At 47.5% G+C, this 22,577-nt stretch overlaps 1 protein-coding gene across 1 annotated transcript in view; it reads left to right on the top strand.

Moving 5' to 3' along the window:
- Plch1 (phospholipase C, eta 1) overlaps positions 1 to 3,885 on the top strand; it is a 54,409-nt gene extending 50,524 nt beyond the window's left edge. Inside the window, exon 22 of the mRNA XM_013016129.1 lies at positions 1,658 to 3,885. Within this exon, the coding sequence (XP_012871583.1) occupies positions 1,658 to 3,519 (1,862 nt within the window). The 3' untranslated portion in view covers positions 3,520 to 3,885. The remainder of the gene's footprint in view (positions 1 to 1,657) is intronic.
- Positions 3,886 to 22,577: the final 18,692 nt, after the last annotated feature.

The following is a 22,577-nucleotide window of genomic DNA, read 5'->3' as shown; positions in this document are numbered from 1 at the left end:
TTGTTAAGATGATCCGAGTAGAAACAGCAATTCCTAGCTAGGTAAAGGAGAAAGGGGAGTTTAAAAGTCTGAAATTTCACTAACCACACTATCATAGAAGACAGGAAATATACTTCAAAGTTTACTTTATAACCCCATAATTTGGAAGATAAAGCTATGTTTTATAAAAATTGATGATAATTAACCCTGTTAATGATGCAGCTAAGATGAGGTTAATGCCGTTAGGATGAATTAGAAAGCCATCTCAAAGACCTGTTTTCATTATTCTTACCTCTGAAAACAGTTCTGTGAATCTATCAGCTGTGTTCTGTGAATCTATCACCTGTTAGCCAGGTGCCAGTAATCACCTAGCTACTCAAGAGGCTGAGATCTGAGGATTGCGATTTGAAGCCAGCCCAGGCAGGAAAGTCCATGAGATTCTTACCTGCAATTAACCACTGAAAAGCAAGAAGTAGACCTGTGGCCTTAGTGATAGAACACTAGTCTTGTGCAAAAGAAGCTCAAGAACAGTGCCCCACCCCACCCCAAAGATGGAGTTACTTTGGGCAAGTATGGAACAATTCACAATCACGCAATACTTCGTGTTGAGAAGACATACGGAGAAAAAGTAGAACATAAAATTCTAAACTTTATTCCATACTGCTGTCAAAGTGACTATCTCTGGTTGGTGACATAAGGATATTGAATTGTTTTTTTTCTTTATGTTTTGCTCTTAAGCTTTAAAAATTACTATGCAGGATTTTTTCTCACTTTATGTTTTGCTCTTAAGCTTTAAAAATTATTATGCAGGATTTTTTTCTCAGTTAAATGCTTAGTGAGACAAATCTTTTTCTTATACGACTCCGAAAGCATTAGAAGATAATCCAATGAATTATCAAGAATAATTCAAGAATAATTGAACATTTAATGTTATGTTAGTACATGTCAGTCAGCCATGAACCTGAGTTACTGGAAGTTGTGTGTTTTTATACTTTCCCTTACTGGTCTGACGTCATACTTCCAATTCTGGGGGGGCAATTCAATATAGAACTTGTTTACTAAAAACAAAACAGCATTAAACACATTATTAGTAGCATGGACTTAAAATCGGTAGCCAATTCTTTACATCTTTAAGTCAGTAGATACTGATTTTGTGATTCACCCTCTAGTTGTTTTAGTTGGTTAAATTTAATCTCTTGTCAAAATGTCTTTTTAAGTGATATCATTTGCGATTTTTCTTTTTGCTAATAGATGTCTAACTGTAAAGCTTACAGTCTCTTGCTTCCAGGAACTGCAATGCTGTGTTTAACAGAGCTGTCTTGTTCTGTTTTTTATTACCACGCTTCTGTGTAGTACAAATCTGAATAGGACGCCACCGCAGGTAATCCTCACTGTGAAACTATGGTGACTCATTGGCATTTTCTTTTGGACAATGAATATTAATTACATCCTTAGCCGATGTAATGCCATTCACAGGGAGCTCCGGTGACGTCCCCATAAACATACTGTACTATTTACTCATCACACATGCACTCTTCTTTGCAAACCTGTGCGACCCATAATTCTCTTCTGCACGGTGTAACAGCTTCACATTCTCCATTTGTCCGTCTCAAGACAAACATGAGTGTTTGCAGGTAAGGTGATATGCCACTCCTAAAGTGTTGTTTGTTTCATTCAGCAGAAGGTAAAGATGGCAGAAGAACAGGCCAGGCCAGTGGAAAAGGCCCACCTTTTCCAGATTTCAACCAAGAGCTGTCCTCACCCTCCTCTTCTGCCCTCCTCCATAAAGACGCCAGCCCGGGGGCCACCCATGTCCTCTCCACCATGGTCCCCACCCAGCCACAAGCCACCAGCGACATCGGCCAGGAGGGCCCCGGCCCCAGCCAGTCTCCGGGGCTCCAGTCCACCCTCCTCTCCCGCTCTTACCCAACACAAAACCTGCGAGACAAGCAAGCCAAAGAAGCGGGGAAAGCGGAGGGTGGGCACAGCACCCTCTCCTCAGGCGGCCTGTGGGGCGGCCGGGCCGGGGCGCGAGCATCCTTGTCTCTGTCAGACATGTCCGCACTCTGCTCCGCCACGCCTGACCTGCACTCCACGGCCATCCTGCAGGACACAGACGTCTCCCTCCTCCTGGACAACGCCACCTTCACGGGCGACACGGAGCCAGGCAGCTCCATCTCGGCACTGATCGCACGCTTTGAGGAGCCTCCCGTCCAGGCTGGCTATCCTCCCCCGGCCTCCCAGCGTGGAGGCTCTGGGGACGAGGCTGTCCCATCCTTCCTGTCGTCCTTGGAGCTCAGCCCACTCCTCAATCCTGAGAGCTTCGCCACCCCCACTGGGACCATCTGCCCTCCCCACTCCAAATCCACGCCCGCGGAGGCCCCTTGTGCTACAAGCCTACGGGGGTCCCCTGATGCTCCTCGTGGTGGGTTCCCCCAAACTCCCACCCGTGGGAAGCACTGGGAGCTGCTAAGCAGCAGCAGCCCTGCCCCGTCCACCGACCTGACCCTGAGCTATGACATCATGGCGGGCCCCGTGCGCTGCGTGGATTCTGGAGAGAGCAGCCTGGTGGAAATGGACGGCACCTCAGGAGATCTGTCTCTGACCACCTGCCACGAAGGAGGCTTGGGTGCCACTCCACTCGCCTGTCCAGTCAGGCCGGAATACGGCCAGAATGTGCTGGAACCCTGCCCGAGAGACTGGAGGAATGGCTGTTGTGCGGAGACACTCCGGTCTCACCACTGGGAAATTCTCCCCAGAGGTGAGAGGCCTCCGCACCCGGCCTCCCAGGGCGCTGGTGCTGAGCACCACGTCCCGGCCTCACAGAGAGGAGGGCGCCAGGCCAGCGAGCCCCAGCAGGCCGCTGTCCAGGGTGCGCAGGCCCCTGGGCCCACCCCAAGGCCACCCGCTGCCCTGTCCAGTCCCTGCAAATCCAAAAGCCTGGGGGACTTGACCTCGGAGGACATCGCCTGCAACTTCGAGAGCAAGTACCAGTGCATCAGCCGCAGCTTCGTGCCCACGGGCGGGGCGGGCAGGCCGGGGGCGGCCGCAAGGACGTCCGGCCTGGGGCCTCTGGACGCCCTGACCCAGCAACTGCGGCAGTTGGTGAACTTAGAGCAGGAGGATGGCTGTCAGGTGCGGGACTCCAGGCAGGAGGCCGGCCAGCTGCCGCGGGCGCTGGTGCGGAAGCTGTCCTCCAGGAGTCAGAGCCGAGTTCGGAACATCGCCAGCCGTGCCAGGGAGAAGCAGGAAGCCAGCAGGCCGAAGGTGGGTGACGCTGGCCCGGGGGGCGGCGTGGTTCTCAGGAAGAGGCCGCCGGCGCCCGGGCTGGCTGTGAACCGCCACTCCACCGGCTCCTACATCGCAGGGTACCTGAGGCCCTCAAAGGGGGGTGCCCTGGAGGGCCGGGGCATCCCCGAGGGGGCCTGCGCGGTGCTGCGTGGCCGCTGTGTCGACCAGTGCCGTTCAGACGGCCCAGATCTGCAGACTGAGCCGGGCCTGGACGAGAAACCGGAGATTTATTTTCTTCTGAGGCTGTGATGCGTACGAAGCAGAAGCTTCAGCGATGTTTACAAGGTCCTGTGTGGAATGTCCTGGGTTTTTTGTTGTTTTTGTTGTTTTTTGTCCACAAAGAGGAGCCCGGCTTTGAAATGCTTAGCAAATGTGATTTTAAAGCTGGGTGTCACTCTCCCTTTAACCTCCTGTGTCCCCCATGTGTGGATTTGTGACACTGCCTCTGTACCCCCAACCTCTCCGCCTGAGGTGCTGTGTGACCTGGATTAAATGCATGCCCTGGGTGTGAAACTGCCTGGCCGCCTGGCTACAGGCGTCAGTGTCTGTCCCCTGCCCTCACATCCCAGTCACAGGTAGCATCATTTCTTCCATAAATGTTGAGTCCATCAAGCGACTTCATGAAGGACTAAAGGACAAATCCTTCATTTGAAGCTGTGGTCAGTTTTTCCTTCTAAATTGAGAAACCCAGATGCTGTGTGTGTGTGTGTGTGTGTGTGTGTGTGTGTGTGTGTGTGTGTGGTTAATTAAGGATAAAAGTCTCAAGAATTCCCTGCTCGGGCCGGCTTCACACCACGATCCTCAGATCTCAGCCTCCTGAGTAGCTAGGATTACAGGTGTGAGCCACTGGTGCCCGGCCTAGGTGCATTTTTGTAATTCAGTTAAAAGATATTTGAAAAAGTAACTCTACCTAAAGATTTCCCCTGCTCCACCCAGAATGGGCTGTGAGGAAGAAGACCATCTTCTCTATTTAAGGACAAACTGATTGTTTTACATGCATTTTGTTACATATTTTTGCTAATGGCTTTGTATGTAACAAGGGCTGAGTTTGCTGTCATACTTATTAATTTTCTGACGATAACTTACAGAGTTCAAAGGAAGATTTTCAGTGTAACAGACTGCTATCAGAATAGACAGTATAGCACCACAAGTCGTTAACTTCTCCCAAAGGGGAAAAAAAGAATATTTTCTCACAATCAGAGCTGAGTGGCTAATTAGAAGAAAGCTCCCCCTTGCAGGCAGGGAACTATATTTTGGTACCGACATACATCTGTCTCGCTGTGAATCCACTTTTCAATCGCATGTTCAGATGTCCCGCTTGCTTTTTGTAACAGTAAATGTAATGATGTTCTTCCTGGAATTCACAGAAATAGAATTAAAGCAGATTTTTGGACACTTGGTGACTGTTTCTTTCATTGTCATTATAAAGATGATGTACAGGTGGGGGGGGGGGCCCCCGCCAGCAGTTACATAAATCAGGTAAAGATTGAACGTCTGGTTTTTAAATGATTGCAGTTTGTGTGGTGATAGTAGTTGGAGGGATTGAATATATTATCCATTTCCTAAGAAGAGTGGGAAATGTCCTCTACAGAGGGTAGTTTCAGGCATGTCTGAGTGTTTCCATTATGTCTTAATGGTATGTTGGGAAGGTAACTTGAGAAGACGGCATGTGGAAGCCAGCCACAGTGGCACACACCTATAATCCCAGTGCCTGGTTAGCTGAGTCAGGACAGATCTTGAGTTGAGGCCAGTTTGGGTGACCTAATGAGACTCTGTGTTGAAAACAAAGCAAATGAACAAAAACATCCCATGGAATGAGTTTCTTTCCAATTGGTATTGATAATACAAGATTAAAAAAAAAAATTTGCCCATCAGGCAGGGTGAAGCACGCCTGCCTGTAACCAGCTCCTTGAGAGACTGTCACGTTTGAAGCTAGCCTAGGCAAGGTTCACAAGACCCCATCTCAACAAACAAAATACAAAAAAAAAACCAAAGTGGCTGAAGGCATGGCTTGCTTAGCAAGCTCAACATCCTGGACTGTATCCCTACTGTGCAAATCAGTCGATTGATCAATCAATCATCCATCAAAATAATCGATAACAGGCCTGATTATTGTGTGGGCTGTGGCAATGAGCTTTGTGATGGGCAGTGGGTGGTGGTGGTGGTGGATTGTCACTGCTTCCCAGGATCCCCGGGTAGGAATGGTCTTTGTGCATGGGCCCTTGAAGGCTGGGAGGAGCAGGAATGTCTCAATCATGGACACAGGGACTGGTCTTTGCCCTTAATGACCTTTGCCTTCTTGGGCTCTACACCGCTAGTGTTCAGGACAAGGCTACTTTAAAAACTAACCAAGGCCCAGTACCCTTGTGTTGGGCAGGATCTACATAATGTAAAGACAATGAGTAGCCGTTAGCTATTTTTTGTGACCTGATGGAATCTCTGTTTTCAAAAAAGCAAGAGGGAAGAAAAAGAAGAGTGTCCTGGTGCTAAAAGCCGTTCAGCCCGGCCGTGGATGGCCGAGGAGGAGGCCGATGATGGAACAGCTGCCCTAGTGTCCACACACACCTGTTCCCCCCCCCCGCCCCCCTACGCATGGTGGAGGAAAGCAATTTCACGACGATCATTCGGGATTTCCTAATAAGCAGGAGGAGGCAATAAAGCCTCCATTTTAATATCCAAGCTTAAAATTTAATATAGAAACTTAAATCATAATAAAAATGCTTGATGCTCAGCTCAGCCCCTGTGGGATTTCTTTGGTTTGTTCAGAGGATGGATGGGAGGCTGCCTGAACCCATGGAATTCACACCACAGCGGGGATTTGCACCACAAAGGGATTCACACCATGGGAAAGGGGGTAGATTTATAGGGGGAGATTCCCACCACAGGGATTTGCACCATGGGTGGGTAGGTGGCGGACCTCTGAACCAGCTTTCTGATAAGGAGATTTCTTGTTGAGAGCTACACTTCCTGGAGCTGCTGGTGTCTGCGGATCTGAGGAGCCTCGGTTTCCTCTGCGGACTCCTCTCTGAGGTGGGGTGTTGAGGGAGAGCCAGTGGCCATGGCTGGAGGTGTGTCCTCCAAGGACAGAAGCCTGGGGTAGTGCGAAGATGCCACTGTCCACTTGTTTGGGCTGAGACACCCCGAGGAGCTCAGTGTAGCCCCTCTGGGCATGTCTCCCTGGACAGAGTGCGAGGCGAGGGCTGTGCCCTAATCAATGGATTGATCATGTGGTGGATTCATAATATGGGGGCATGATTGGGGGGTTGGTGACAAAAAGGTGGGGGGACTTCGGAGGAGCAGCTCACAAGAAATGTCCTGGGGACTACCTTGTCCCCGCCCCTTCCTGTACCCTCTCCTCTGCTTCCTGTTCTCAGCACTGCCCAGCCCCGTTGCCCTCAGCATTGCCCAAGCTGCAGCAGCTGCAGCGTGCTTGACACGGTCTCCTGTCTCCAGTAGGTGCACACCTTGCTGTGCTTTGGCTCTAGAATGTTCCCTGTGTGTTGAAGGCTTTAGGAGGTGGTAGGAATGTCCAGGAGGCGGAGCCTGTCAGGTCATGTGGGGTGCCTTTGAGGGGACTGTGGGACCCCCGCCCTTCACTGATTACCAACAAAGTGGACGGGCCTCAGCGGCCACACACGCCTCACATGGCGCGCCTGCCCTGTGGCCCCGGCTGGCCTCACATGCGGGATCTCCTGGTTTGGGCCTCCACACTGCTGGGATTATGCATTCCCCAACATTCTTGGTTCATTACCTGTCTGGTGTCTGTAGATGTTCTAATAAACCCTTAGCTAAAGTAATTTGCAAAACTGGCTTTCAGAACCAACACTTCTTGCTCCTTTTCCTGTGTAATCAACCTGAGCGGGTCCTGAGGGCCAGCCACCACACTGGCTGAGCACAGAATTTATGCAGTGAGGACCTTTCTCGCCCCTCGTCCTCCACTGAGCCTCTCCCCACTGCTCATTGGCAACAGGTGCTGGTTCATAAAGACAATTGTGTGCCAGGGGCAGGCTGAGTCTGTGACAGATATCCCTTCCTGTGTCTCCAGGAGCCGTGGCCTGGCAGGCAGGGGTCAGTAGGGAACAGGCCCAGTGACAGTGCCCGGGCCCCGGGCTCTGGGGGACAGGCCTGGTGACAGTGCCTGGGCCCCATGTCTGGAGCCTGCTCTTCTCCACACACCAGTCCCCCATGCTGCCTGCTGCACATTCCCATCTCCTGCAAAAGGGAGGCCCCCCAACCATGTTCACCGTGTGGATGGCACGGGTTCACGGGGACGGGCAAGCTGGTCCTGGCTCACACTGCTGTGGCTTTGCACTGTTTGGCTCGAGATGACGTCTCCTCTCCATTTGGATACTAGGTTGGACTGCTATATACACAAGACAGTCTTCCTCTCCTGCCCTGAACTCCTGGCCTCTCAGGGGTGTCTCCAGTCTCCCCCTCTCCTCCTATGCCTGAGTCTACATGTGGGTGTGCCTACTTCCTTCCCTTTGGAATATAATTTCAATTTTTTTCTACATGCTTTTGTGCCTTCTGCACAATTCCCTGTGTGCAGCTTTTCTTCTCGTGGAGACAGAAATTCCTATTTATGCTTTACAGGCAGATGCACGGTTATTAGAAGAAACAGAGTGTCCCCATCTGTCTATAAGAGAAACACACATTCACGGTTTTGATCAGAAGTTGATGAGGGAAAGAAATCACTCATTTGTGGAAATCCTTCACTTCTTCCCATTCCCATTTGTCTTAAAATTGCTAACTTCTTTTGCCATCAGTCCTTTATTTGGGTCCCTGTAATATTTCTGTGTTGAGGAGGTAGTGATTTTATGGTGTAACTTGTGCTTCTTGTGATTTTTTTTTATATCTAGTTTATAATTCTCATTTTATTTTTATGGCGGGGCTGCAGCTTGCCCTGATGCACTACAGATTCTGACCGAATCTACATCCTGAAGACTTTCACGCTGATTTCCACTGTGTCCTCCACTTCTAGTTGGCATTTCAGTACAAGCTTGCTCTCTGTGACTTTACTTCTTTGAAGCAAGTTCCTGCTCTAACCCATGTTGCCAAGGCTGGCTTCAGCCTCTGGAGAAGCTGCCTGGCCTTTGCAGTTTGCTTTAAATAATGATTTGAACAACTTTTTTAAAAAAACTTTGTTTTAAAGTAAATTAAGGCTTGCAAAAATAGTTTCAAATTTAGTATTAATGATTCCCTCATCCATCCTTCCCAAATATCAAAGTCTTATACAACTGAAGCCAGTGATGGGAAACAGGACTCGGACCTCTGAAAGCAGGGATTTCTTCAGTGGACACTCTTTTCATGGAAGGAGAAATGAAGCATTTGCTGTTTGACAATCTCAGCCCGTTGTAAGGTCACTGGCAACACTCGAAGTGGGAGTTTGGACCACATGGCTGCTCCCTGTCCTCCTTTGCTTAGCCTAGTGACATGAAAAACAGCCAGACAGCTTCCTTGTATTCATGATAGTTCCCACACATCCCAAAAAAGTGTCATACATAGAGTTGTTCAGCTCCCTTCCATGGCCAGAATACGCCACGTACAACTAGTGAGAGAGAGTGACAGAGAGAGAGAGAGAGAGAGAGAGAGAGAGAGAGAGAGAGAGAGAGAATAACAACAGAGGCTGAGCAGATCAGGACAGGAGAGCTAACGGTGAGCCTCAAGGCCTGAGCGCCAGGAGAGTCAATAGTATAAGAAAGAATTCTTGTACTGTAAGAAAGAATTTGCCTGGCCTTTCCTTCTCGCCAGGCTTTTGGTGTCCTGGAAGAGGCTTACCACACCGGAAGAGCCATGTGCTTTTTTCAGTCTCCCAATTCCAGTGTCAACTTCTCTAGAATGTGATCCTGGACACACCAACAAGAATGTGTACCCAATTATTTGGGGACACTGCACCAATAAAGTTGACAAGGACATCACATCTTCTCGGAAGCTCACACCGTTCTGTCTCATAACTGGTCACGTTGGTTCAGCTGCCCTCTGGAGAAAGCTGTTTCCTTGGCTTCACCGTTAGCAATTTCTTCACATTAGTCATTTCCTCTGTGCATTGGATAAATGTCTGTGTCAGATCCTGGAAACAATATTTAATATTAAGTTCTCTGTCTCTTATCATACTCACATCTACTAATTTTGGGCACTAATTGATGATTGTTGACTGAGTTCATTATTCTCTAATGTTGTCACATGACGAGTTAGCAGTTCCTTCACTACGTCTATGCTGATTATTTGGGTTGTTTATTTACAGGTGCGGTCTGGCTGGGTAGCCCAGGCTCACCTCCACTTGGAGATCCTCCTCCCTGGCTCTGGGGTGCTGGGATCACAGGTGTCTCTTATCAGTGTTAATGTATATAGATTGATTGATATCCACGTGCACTCATGAATAGTCATGGATAGTCATTAGTTTTCTTGGTTATAACCCATTAGTATATAAGTTGTTCCAATCGTGCTGGGTTCTGGGATCAGGAGGCCTTCTTTAAATCCTGTTTGAGTAGCTTTGTTTCGTGACTTTTCCTGAGCAAGCTCTAAGGCGAGGGTGTAGACAGGCTACTTCCTGGGTGACCACAGCATCTGCACAGGAATCTCCCAAGAAACTTCCAGGAGTCCTTAGCTCCCACTTCTTGCCTGGGAGCCAGAAGCATTTCTCTTCTTCTATTTCTTTCTATTTTAACTCTATTATACTAAAACAAATGCTTGCTAAAACCTAAAAAAATTATTTACTCCATAAACATGCTTAGAGACACTATATTGTACAACGAGAACTTAATAATAGAGAGAAACACAAAACAGGCCTAGCAACACACCAGCCCCTTCTCAGCACCCCAAGTTATTTCACTCTTCTAGATCAATAGCTGTTTGGATCTTTTGGCATTGTGTCAAAATGTTACAAAGACATTTTCACAGCCAGAGACACTATTTCAAAATGAAATGTGAGGAGCTTGAGAACACTGACATTTTAAAGTGATTTCTACAGGCTTGATTTTATGAATAATAAATTCTTAGCATTCAATGCTCGTATATTTTTCAAACTTACTTTTCTCACAAAGTCTTAGTCGCTGAAGGAAACATAATGTATCATTTATATTCATTGCTTTCTGTTATTTCAAATCACAGAAAGCAATTTTAGCTATCTTATTCTAAAATGACTTTATTGAACGAATGTGTGGGAAACTCAAAGGCCGGACGAGAGTCTGGCTCAACCAGCTGCCCGCGGCTCTCCCTGCCATCCGAGATGTTCAGGAGGCTTAGATCTTGAGAACTGAGTTAAAAAGCCAGCCCAGGAAGAAAGGTTCCCAAGACTCTATCTCCAATTAGCTAGCAACCAAACCAAACCAAAGAGCCTGACTAGAGGTGTGCCTCAACTAGAAAGGCAAAAGCCAGGCAATTAAGCAAATGGAGAAAGTGTACAGCCTTGAGTTCAAGCCCCAGTACTGGAAAAGAGTGGACAGGTGTGAAGAGAGGACCCAGGGAAGAATGGAAGTAGCAGCAGACCCTCTGAAGGATGCTGAAGACCGTGTCTGTGACATTTTATTCAAGAGCCAAAGACCAAAGGCAGAGAGAGCAGCATGCTTTGACTGCCCATCGTCCAAAGGCTGGGCGCAGGTGTGGGGCATGGTGGTGTAGCACTCAGGAGGCTGAGGCAGGAGCATTGCAGTGTGAGGCCCGCCCTGGCCACACAGTGAGGTCTGGTTTCCAAGGTCAGAAGGGTGGGTCTCCTGAGGACAAGCCTGTCCTGCTTCTCCCTCCCCTGCATCCGTCCCCCAGAGCACACCCTGAAGCAGGTACTGAAAGGTGGGCCGTGTGTTTGGGAGATGACCCCAGGTGAGGGGGGGAGACATGAGTTAGGGCTGTTCTCCAAACCACCTCTGCTCTGCCCTGAAGGTTCCCAGGTGCTCAGGCTGGAGCTTATCTCAGCCCAGGCAGAAGCTGGCCCTCCCCTGCCGCACCCCTCCACCCCTCCCAGCCAGGGCCAGGTTCCCGGGCATCCACTCTGGGGCAGGTTTAGCTCACCTGGTGTGAGATGGTGTGCCATGACAGCCAGACACAGGGGCTCTGAGACCAGGCCCTGTGCCCAGACAGCACACAGGAAACCCAGGCAGGGCTGCTGGGCTGGGCCTGAGCACACAGGAGAGGCTGTGCCTAGAAGGGAGACTGGGTTGGCAAAAATGATAGCTCATTCATTTCATCAAGTGCAACTCTTACCTTAGAAAAACAAGTCTGACATCCCCACAGTATCTCGTAAGGTAGTCCTCTTCAGAACATGTGAGCAGCCTGGGTATTGGGAGTTCCACACATGCGGCACGGTGCATCCTCATGGGCCCCCACACTCAGGCCATTCTACCATAGTCCAGAAAAACAAGGAAAATGTAAAACAAACTGCAGACATAGCAAAGCAATCCTGGGCACCTAGTGTCTTTTAAGTGAGCCAGTTCCTTGTACGTGCCTTTAAGTGAGCACAAGGGTCAAGATGACCTTTGAACTTTACTGTCAGCTCCCAAAGGCTCCCAACATCTCCCCTGTCTTTGTTTAAAGAAGCAAACCTGCCTGTCTTAGGTTGGGTGGATCGCCTTGTCTGCCTTACCCGTCATTGGGAACTTCTTCAGAGCGAAGCTGAAGGCTTAGGTTGGTCAGACTGACACCCCCTCTTACCCGTCTCTGGCAGCGATTCCTCTCGGGGGGAATTCATTCATTTGGAGCTTGATAACTGGCTGGCTGTAGCCAGCTCATAAGAGTTTTGCAGTGCACGTATAATGCAAGGAAGGCATGGAAAAACCATCAGCAAAAGCATTACGAGGCCAGGAAATGTCATTACCAGTCCTTTAACATTAGTCAAGGATGGGATAGCAGTCTTCGCCACTTCAGAGTCCAGAGGTGGGGTTTGTTCTAATCCAGCTATTTGCCTGTGGGGTTGGAAAAGATCTAAACTGGAAGCATAACAGAAGGTGGTTGTTTAACAATAAGTATGGATTCAATAATGCTGCTATACAAGCAATTAGTGAGGTAACTGGACGGGCTCTTGGATCATGCATAAGGGCCCTCCCTATCCTTGTCTGGTGAATCGACCCCCAGACTTGTCTCGAACCCCCTTCGTAGCCAATGCTATCCTTAACAGTGTAATCCTGTTAAAACAACCTCTACAGAGGAGGGAAAAGGATAACTAACTGGGAGGTGGGTCTGCCATTAAAACAAAAAGAAAGGGCACATGGGCAGCAAAGATGGCACTGAGAGGGAGTAGAGTGGGCAGAGCCCAACTTGCCTTACGTTCAGTGTGTAACCAGCCCGTGGAAGCTTAGGTGCATGATAGGGTGTGACCTTGACAGTGATTGGTTCCTCTTCCTCCCCTGCCATGCCACCTGCTCTTTTTGGCTTTAAAAAGGGCTGCTCTGTGTTAATAAACAAGTTTCTTTCTGCTTGAAAAAAAAAAAAGTGTTAATAAACAAGTTTCTTTCTGCTTGAAAAAAAAAAAAAGAAAAACAAATCTGTTTGTCAAAGCGCCACAGCCCTTTGGGTGATTTCAGGTTCAGGTAGGAGCTCACAGTGGCTTCTGGACAGGTGGAATAGGGCGTGGACCGCATCACCAGAGAGGACACGCATCACCAGAGAGGACACACATCACCAGAGAGGACACATGTCATCACAGAGGACACGCGTCACCACAGAGGACACACATTGTCACAGAGGACACGCATCACCACAGAGGACACGCATCACCACAGAGGACACGCATCACCACAGAGGACACACATCACCACAGAGGACACGCATCGCCACAGAGGACCCGGATCGCCACACCTGCCATAATGCCCATGAGAGAAGCATCAGAACTGCAGTTTCCAGAACAAAGTGGGCTGCCATCTCCCAGAGCTCACACACTGTGCCCAGCAGAGAAGCCAGGCGTCCTTGGTGATGATAAAGGGAAAACACTGCACAGAGAAAGCAGAGCTGAACGCAGACAGAGATGACAGCAGACATCGTCTGAAGTGACCAGGTTCTCAAGCCATCGGGAATAACGCTCTCTGCGCATCAAGGAACAGTGTGCAGTGTGCAGATGAACTATCTCAATGAAGCAGAGTAACTGTTGCTCCTAGTAATTGTTTCTTTTGCAGTGCAAAAACTTTTGATGTAATGCCTTTGGTCAATTCTTGCTCTTGCCAATTCCGGGCAATTGGAGTCCTATTCAGAGAACTTCCCTTGTGTTTTCCTGCGGTAGATCTAAAGTTTTGAGTGTTCTATTGAGTTCTTTGATCTATTTGGAGTTGATTTCTGACCAGGGTTTGCCAACCATTCGTTGAAGAGGCTATCTCTTCTCCAGTGTGTTTTGGCTCCTTTATCAAAGATCAAATGTCTGTAGCTGTCTGGTTTTATTTCTGGTTTCATTTATTCATTTACCCTGTGCTATTGGTCTTCATATCTGTTTTCTGCCAGTACAAGCTGTGTTTGTTACTATGACTCTGTAGTTTGAAGTCTGGTATTGTGATACCTCTAGCATTGCCCTTTTTTATTGAGAATTGCTTTTGCTGCTAGGGGTCTTTCATGTCTCTGGATTGATTTTTCTATTTCTGGGAAGAATGACACTGAGACTTTGGTGTACATAGCATTTGAATCTGTAGGTTGCCTTTGGTAATGTGGCCATTTCATATTAACTCGGCCAATCCATAAAGTCTTCTCAACTTCTAGCGTCTTCTTCAATTTCTTTCCTCAAGGTGTTACAGTTTTTGTTGTAGAGGTATTTCCCTTCCTTGGTTAAACTAATCCCTAGATTATTTATTGTTTTTGAGGCTATTGTAAGTTGATTTAAAAAATTTCTTCCCAAACTGTTATTTATATAGAAAATGATTTTTTGAGAGTTAATTCAATATCTTGTTACATTGTCAAAGGTGCTTATCTCAAAAATTTTGGTGTGATATTAGGGTCTGTTATGTGTAGGTTCATATCTGCAAATGGGGAAAAGTTTATAATTGATGAACATTGCAGGATTGCTGTAAGGAAGAATCTATGTACACCAATTTTTGTCTGTTTAACAAATGAGGAGGGTCAAATCTAGGTTACATTGTGAACTATGTAACAAAACATTCATTGATCAATCAGCTAACTTGCCACAGTGGGAGGGGGCGGGAACAGCTAGCTCCTATTTCACCTTTTAAATCTGAATTAATTTCAGATGGATTACAGATAACTATTTTAAACCCCCCAAAACTGCAGGAGAAAATGGGTGAATGTTTATATGGTGTTCCTACGAACACCAAAGGTGGAAACAGTAAGGCTGTGGAGAAATAGCTTTGCTGTTGCATTGGTCAGCTTGGTGTTGAGGTGGCAATAGTCCTGAGGTAAGCAACTTGTTTTGGCTTTTGGCTTTGGAAGTTTGGATTCCTGACCGATTGGCTGGTTGCTTTGGGGCCTGTGGCTAGGCAGAGCATCAGGGTAGGGAGCAGCTGGTGGTGCAAAGCTGGGGCTCCATGGCTTCCAGGAAGGGGTGGGGGGAGAGACACATCACTTCCTCCAACTATGCCCCGCCTGCCACAGCTAGTGACTGAGCCTTCAGTACAGGGAGTTGTGCTGGGAATCCTAGATCCAAACCATGGGCGCCGTGAAAATTCAGATCTCCGGATCCTAAAAGTACCCTAAGTATGTAAAGACTCATGACACATTAAGAGAAAAGAGACAGTCCATCATGTGCATCAAAGCCACAGGGATATAGTGAATATTTAAAGACCTACCACGTGTCATACAAAGAAGCAAACATTCCAAGTGAATGCACAGAGGCAGGCAGCTACCACCTCAGCAACCCAGTGTCCAACTGTAATGCAAGACATTGAGATGAAACAGGATGGGCGGGTCTCCCTCTTTCTTTTCTTTTTGTCTTTTCTTTCTCTTCCTTCCTTTCTTTTTCTTTCTCCTTCCTTCCTTCCCCTTCCTTCCTTCTTTCCCCTCCTTCCCTCCCTCCCTCCTTTTCTCCCTCCCTCCCTCTCTCCCTCCCTCCCTCCTTCCCTCCCTCCCTTCCTTCTTTCCTTCCTTCCTTCCCTCTCTCCCTCCCTCCCTCCTTCCCTCCCTCCCTTCCTTCTTTCCTTCTTCCTTCCTTCCTTCCTTCCTTCTTGTCCTGGGGCTTAATCAGGGCCTGAGCACTACTCTCCCTGAGATTTTTTGCTCAAGAATAGCGTTCTATTTGAGTGCTCTACTTGAGCCACAGCTCCACTTCCAGCTTTTTTGGTGGTTAATCAGAGATAAGAGTCTCATGGACTTTCCTGCCCAGGCTGGCTTCAAACTGTGATCTTCAGATCTTAGCTAGGATTACAGATGTAAGCCACTAGTGCCTGGCTAAAGAGATACTTCTTTTAATTTTTATGTTGACAAAGAAAGTATATTTTTTAAATGAAAGTCATTAGGGAAAAAAATAAGGTTTTTCATTTACAGCTGGTAGAAGTAGAGATAAACCTTTGTATAGATCAGCTTAAATTTGCTTTTTCCAAGGTTATAAGAAAAAAATCACATTATTTAGCTAAAGGAAAAGCCACTATGACATGATTTATGTGGTAAGACTATTTTTTGATGGGATGATTTTACTTTAAAATTACTCATAATTAAGTGAAATGTTTTACAATTAATACAAATTACCATTTAATGAGAAAGTAGCTACACATGACTGTATTTAATGTGGTCTTTTCCCTATAAAAATAACTCATCAGAATTCCATTAGAGTGTTCATGAGTTAATTCCTGTTTATGATTTCCCTCAGTTTGGAGCATCCCTGTGAGAGGCAGAGTGTGATTTATACTCTATCCTGATAGCAGTGAGTGTTTCCTCTCCACAGAGGAAAACATGCAGAAATGCTGCACTCGGCACGGAGGGCCGTGCAGTCTCTCCTCTTTTCTGGAGGTGGATAGCTGTCGGGCAAGCCTTCTGTGTTAGGTGTGTCACGGAGTGGGAGATTTCACATGTGATTGTATTAGGTGGTCATCCTTTGGCTCCTCACTTCCTTTTTGTTACTCTTATATTTCCTCTTCATTTCTTTTTCTTAACAAAACTCTAGGCCAAGCAAATGTCAATGTACAGAAAAGTCTTGAGGTTTTTGTTTTTGTTTTTGTTTTAGGGCCCTGGGGCTTGAACTCAGGGCCTGGGTGGTGTCCCTAAACTCTTTTGCTCAAGGCTAGCACTTTATCACTTTGAGCCACAGCAATGCTTCCGGTTTTCTGGTGGTTAACTGGAGGGAGATAAGAGTCTTGGGGACTTTCCTACCTAGGCTGGCTTGGAACTTCGGTCCTCAGATCTTAGCCTTCTGAGTAGTTCAGATTTCAGGCATGAGCCACTGCACCTGGCTTGTCTTGGGGTTTTATGTGGTTATCTTCCCTTAGAGGCTGACAGCCAGAATTATGTACTGCACACTCCAATTAAAGACAGAAGAAGAATCGGGATGGAGCAGGATTGGCCTACTGTACACACGGCAGGGGTCCCCATGTTGCTAATGTCTGATCATTGTGATAACGTATACACCAGCTGCTGCCCACCGGGACATAAAGTTCCATTTTCATGTCGTGAAAGGGAGCAAGTCAAAGAGAAAGCAGCTCCTGAGGAAGAACCAGAAGCCCTGTGAGGGCTTCTTTCCCAGGAGGAAAGCCTGGAAGGCCAGCTTAGGCGAAGGCCTGTTCAGCCACTCACAACCCCAGAGGACAAAACTGTTGGTGGTGTAACTGCTGGATACTGAGCCAGTGTTGAGAACCTCCCAGAATGGAGCCAGGTAAAGTAGTCCACAGATTTCACACCCTGGAGTCAGATCCAGAATTTATCTCGTGATTGTTCCTGGTAGGTTAACCAGAAAACCGGGAGCTGCCCACCGGGGAGGTAGACTGCATGGGTTGAGATGTAGGGGAGGAGGTGGGAGAGCCGACGGTCACTGTGGCAGATTCAGATTCATCAGTGGCAAACCAGGCCCAGCTACACAGCAGTTACCTTCCACACACTCAGACCCCAGGGCCTGGGTGGATGGGGATTCACACACTGATCTGACCAAAACAGATCTTGCATCCACAGATTTACCCCCTGCTCTGACAGGCAGGATAAGTACCAGCTGCCTTAGCTACCTCAGGCCGTATCAGGGTTCTTCACAGAAGAGCAGGTCTTCAACCTTCCAGAAACCACAAGTCACTAACTGCTGCAGGCCCACCCCTCCCACCTTAAGTCCAAGAGCCACGGATTGGTCAGGTCACTAAGTCTTCCCAGAGGCAATCTCCCTACTTGGTTTTGTGTTTACATAGCACCACGTGCCTTCCCAGGACCTCAGGCTGTAGTGTTTGCTTTGGGTGTGGCTGCGGTTAGGATTTAGATTTTATCTAGCCTTTGAAAACGGAGAGTGGTAGGCGGCTGCGGTTTCTGAATTGACCCTGGGGCTAAGGGGTTGGTGCTGAGTCTGAAATTTCAAACTTGTATCCAACCCACACTTCCTCCAGAAACCTCAAGGCTTGATTTAGCTGATGATGCCTTTTGCTCAAAGGGAAATACAGGAAAGTTCCTCTTCTGGTTTGGTTTGTTTTCCTGAAGAATAAACTTGTTAATCAGGTGGAAAAAAAACTTGGACTTTCATTAAATATAACTTCCAAGTTTACTACTGTAACATCCCTCCCGCATGACTGATCATTTCTCGGTCTTGCTTGACTACAAAAGCAAGCTGTTAACTGCCTGGGTGAAGTAAAATAGAAAAATCCTGGCAAGTATGTAGGAGTCATTATCTGTGCAAGTTATCCAGCCTGGCAGCTTGCTCATCACAGACTGCTCATGCATTACAGTTAATGAATTTCAAAAATGCTTTCATAATTTCACACAATATTACGAACCATATTATTGAAAAGCACAGGGAACACCTACTTTGAAAAGTTAGATAAGGCTTAAGGCTGGGAATGTCTTGTGGAAATATTTTATTAACTATATCAAGCGAGACACTTTCTACAAGCATTATTTCTCTCCATATACCCACACATGGAACATTGAGTGAATTCTTCGGGAGGCTGAATGGATTTGCCAGCCTTTGCCAAAAAATGTTGGTTTATATGCACATCCCTTTGCCAAGGGAGACTGTAATTAGAATATTTTACTCGATTCATTTCTTCTTAGTCATGCGAGACATTCTGGAAGCAACTGATTTCATTCGGTGGGCGAATGGAGAAGGAGCTTTGGGAGGCAGAGTCCTGGCTCTGTTGTGGGGTGGGGTAAGCAGCCAGTGAAATAACCTTTCCTGAAAATCGAAATTCGAATGGCCACAGGTAATGACGTTGTCAGTGCCTTTTGAGCTTGTCTAACAACCCCTCTTCTCAGGCAGTCAGTAGTGATGAACAACACTCTGAATGAAAAGCTTTCTTGCTGAAAAGCCTTCCTGTGGGAGGAGGAAAAAAGAAAATCTGAATCTATCCATGTTGTGCTAAAATGCCTGTGCTTACTTAGGAATATATTGTTTGAGTTTCTCCAAGTAATCTTCCATCCTTCTTGTAATGGCTGCGGCCATACATGGATGAAGTGGCTGGAGACGCTGCATTCTTTAGGGTTTGTGAGGGCTGCTTAGCCTGTCCTCACCTGGATGTGTCCTGCTTTGCCCTCACACGGCATGGGAATGGAGGGCGCAGTGCTTGTTTCTGTGTTGGGCTTCCTGTGCTCAATGGACTGACAGAACGGACTGTGTCAGACAGCCAGAAATGATAAACAAATCAACAATTCCCTCTTAATTTTTCATCTCTAATCTGAGAAGATGCTGCTTATGTTCAGGGGCTAGTGTGACACTTTCAGGAGTATGGACGACTTTGTTCTACTCCCTGTGAGTGTTGTACAATCAACAGTTGCATTCCACATTCCCACACCAGGATTTGTTTGCTGTGCATCTGGGAGGGAGAAGATTATTGTGGGGGATGGGAGAATTGTACTCAATTCCTCTGGGTAGTGTTTCGATCCATTTCCTACTCCTGAACCGAACACCTAATCCCCAAGGCAGAAATCTGGTTCTTCCTCAGTCCCCTGTGTTCTCCCAGGTTAGGCTAGGACTGAAAACGATGCTGAATGAGACACTGGGCCAGAGGGATGAGGGCAGGAAGTCCAGTTCACAGTGGTGTCCACTCTGATGGTCAAGCTGTGGAATTCCTTAGCCTGGGCTTCCTGCTCTGGGGACCCCGGCCAGCGTAGTTTCTTCTCACTGTCTCCTCCCAGTTGTGCTTTCCCTAAGGGATAGAAAGTGCTTAAATAAGCGTGGGGATGTGTGTGGCTGCGTTCTCGAGTTTATTGGCCTGAACTGAGCCTAGTTTTATTTAGAATATCAATAACCAAACGTGCACTCTTCCAGAGCTATCTGGGAACAAGAGAGAAGAGCAGGAGAACATCTATGGAAAGTTCTACCTTGCCTGTGGAAGATGGGAAAATGTGATACACAGAGGAGATCGTTGGTTGAATCCTGGTCACAAGGGAGGAGGCAAATCTTTAGTTTTCTCCTTTAAAATGGAGAACGGCTCTGGCCATTTGGAACAGAGTCTTGGCCTGGACAGATGCCGGGTGGGGTAGGGAGAGCACAGGGAAAGCATTTGAGATTTCCCCTGCCCAGCCTCCTCCATACGCACTGCTATTGAGGTAGACAGACCAGCCTCTGAGCGCCAGACTCCATGTGTCATTCTGGTGAACTGGGAGGAGACATGGCGGGAAGGAAGGCTGCAGAAATGCCGGGAGGATGGGCGGTCAGGCTGCGCTGAGGTGGACCTGGTTTTAGCTTTCAGCGGTACGTTTCAGAATGTCACACAAGTGCCACCCTGAAATAACCAAATGGCAGGGGTCACCTCACCACAGAAGGATAAGATGGATCATGCCAGCTTTGCAAATCACATTCCTCATTTTCCTCAGAGTTGAAATGAATCCTTGCCAAGAGCAAAGAAAGGTTGTGGGAGCATTGAATTTTATTTTTTCCCTGGTGCCTGCCACTCAGAATTCTTGGACTGGATTTTACTATGATTTCATTTTGAGTGCTTTCTCTTTAGGAACCAAAAGCAAAATAAGAAAGAGAGGACATAGCAACCGATTGAAGGAAAATACTACTTTACTGTGAATCTCTGGAAGGAAAATCATCCTTTCTCTTCTTCAGTGACATTTCTAATCTTGGAACAGAAGTTTCTGGAAATGGAGTGGGTTCATATAGAGTGAGCTGGAAGGTCTCCTTCATTAGCAGCTGATATACTCACACATATACACACATATATATACACATATACATATGTATATATACATATACTGTTGATCTCTCAGCAGACACAATATGCCACATGACAGATATTAGAAACATATTTTTTGTCAGATGTGGGGCTTGAACTCAGGGCCTAGGCACTATTTGTGCTTGAGACTAGTGTTCTACCACTTTGAGCCACAGCTCTACTTCTAGTTTTCTGGTGGTTTATTGGAGATAAAGAGACTCATGGACTTTCCTGCTGGGCTGGTTTTGAACTATGATCCTCAGATCTCAGCCTCCTGAGTAGCTAGGATTATAGGTGTGAGCCACCAGTGCCTGGCTAGAAGATTTTTTAATTGAAGAATAAAAATATTCTCAGCACACCACTTCAATTGAGATTCCTTTGTTAACTAGTGTGTCTGCTGAGCTTATTGACTTGTTCTGAGAATCCCTTAGGTAGTTCAGGGAATGGTCAGCTGAGCTCGCTTGTACTGGGTGGGCAACTTGAGAGACAGCTCAGGATGCATGGTCTGGAGTGGTGGCATGGTCTTGGTGCCTTGGGCTCTATGCTTCTTCCCATAATGCTCTGGGCACCCACTCAATAAACAAGAAGAGCTGGGGTGGTGCATGCATGAGCCACAGAGCCTAGAGGAGGAGCTGTGGGAGGAGTCCCATGCTGGGAACACTGTCCTCACCCTACCCCAGGGTGTGACGGTATCGGCTGGGTGCAGGGTTCGCTTTTTGCTTCGCTGTCTGAGTAGCGGCTGGCTCTGATCCTCTGTCTCCTGAGGCGGCCAGGACTGGGTGCATGTCGATAGCTCACATGGGTGGCGTGCCTGCTTTTCTGCCAGTCAGGCACTGATCTTCCAGTGCTGGGGGAAAGAGGCTTTGTACGTACTGAATCTTGCCACACAACCACTGCCCACCTCACCAGTGGCAGTCTTTGTTTGCCAGGTAGAATGTTCTAGCCAAGGCCTTCCTAGGTAGGCACTCAGGGGACAGAATGTGAGAGATCTACAACTGAGAGGAAAGGAAGGTGTTAGGATCCCCTTCTTTTAAACGTGGGCAACTTTAGGGGCCATTGACCAAATTATCTATCTTTTCTAGGAAATCAAGTCCATTCTACCAAGAAGTGAGTAAAAGGCCAGATTTGGGGGGAAAATGTCACAGTGCATGCATATAACTTTACTGCAGACAGGTTTGTTCACTGTGTTCCTCAATATGTCCCATTTCTCAGACTCACCAGCCCACCAGCCCACCTGCCCATTTGCCCATTTGTCATCCTTTCTCTTTTTAGGGCAACTGATAGGGCTGGAGCAAGCAGGAAACTTGACAGAGAAAGCTGGTGAAGTGCTCGCTAAGGCCTCCTCCTTGCCTCTGGAGAACCACGAACAATCCAAGCTCCAGAGACCCATGAACAACCCTAGCTCCAGAGAACCATGAACAACCCCAGCATGATGAGGTTTCTGTCTTGCCAAAAGGGAGATCTGGAAGATGGGAAGTATTTTTCTTTTCCTGGAAAGGATTTCAAAGATGATCACTTCTTCTGTTTACCTGGCGGTTTTAACCCATGTGAGACTGTGGGTGGGGGAAGGCCCCACGTTGGGCCCCCACTGGGCTGCTTCTTTCTGATCTGGCTAGGACTCCAAGACCACATGGACCACATAAACCTGTGGAAATGAGAAGCCAGGGAAGAACACTGGGGGGTGGAGTCAGGTCATAAACCTTATGAACTCAGCCACGAGAAGGATTAAGTCATGTTTCTCTTCAGAGTTTTGAGGAACACCTTTGTCTGGCAGTAGACTAAGAGGAGAAAAATTGCACAGAAGTTACTCCACACCTAAGCAGCAAGCCACATTCCAGGGAGGGGCCACAGAAAAGATGGCGGGGCTGAAGTGGGTGCATGGTTTCATGTTATGGAAGGGAACAGGGTTGTGTTTTTTGGAGGGAGCTCATGATCAGCGGTGCAAGGGAAGGAATTCAAGGTGAAGAGCTTTTCTACTATGCAGAAAAACTTCCCGGGAAATCATTCCACTCTCTTTCCCAGATAGAACTCAGAGCTCTGGATTCTCTCCGACTTCAGCCACACATTTGCTCAGGTTATTTTTGAGACAGGTCTCACTGTTTG

The sequence above is a fragment of the Dipodomys ordii genome, unplaced genomic scaffold (genome assembly GCF_000151885.1).
Source record: "Dipodomys ordii isolate 6190 unplaced genomic scaffold, Dord_2.0 Scaffold30, whole genome shotgun sequence".
NCBI classification, from domain to species: Eukaryota; Metazoa; Chordata; class Mammalia; order Rodentia; family Heteromyidae; genus Dipodomys; species Dipodomys ordii.
This window is presented reverse-complemented; position numbering and strand designations above follow the sequence as displayed.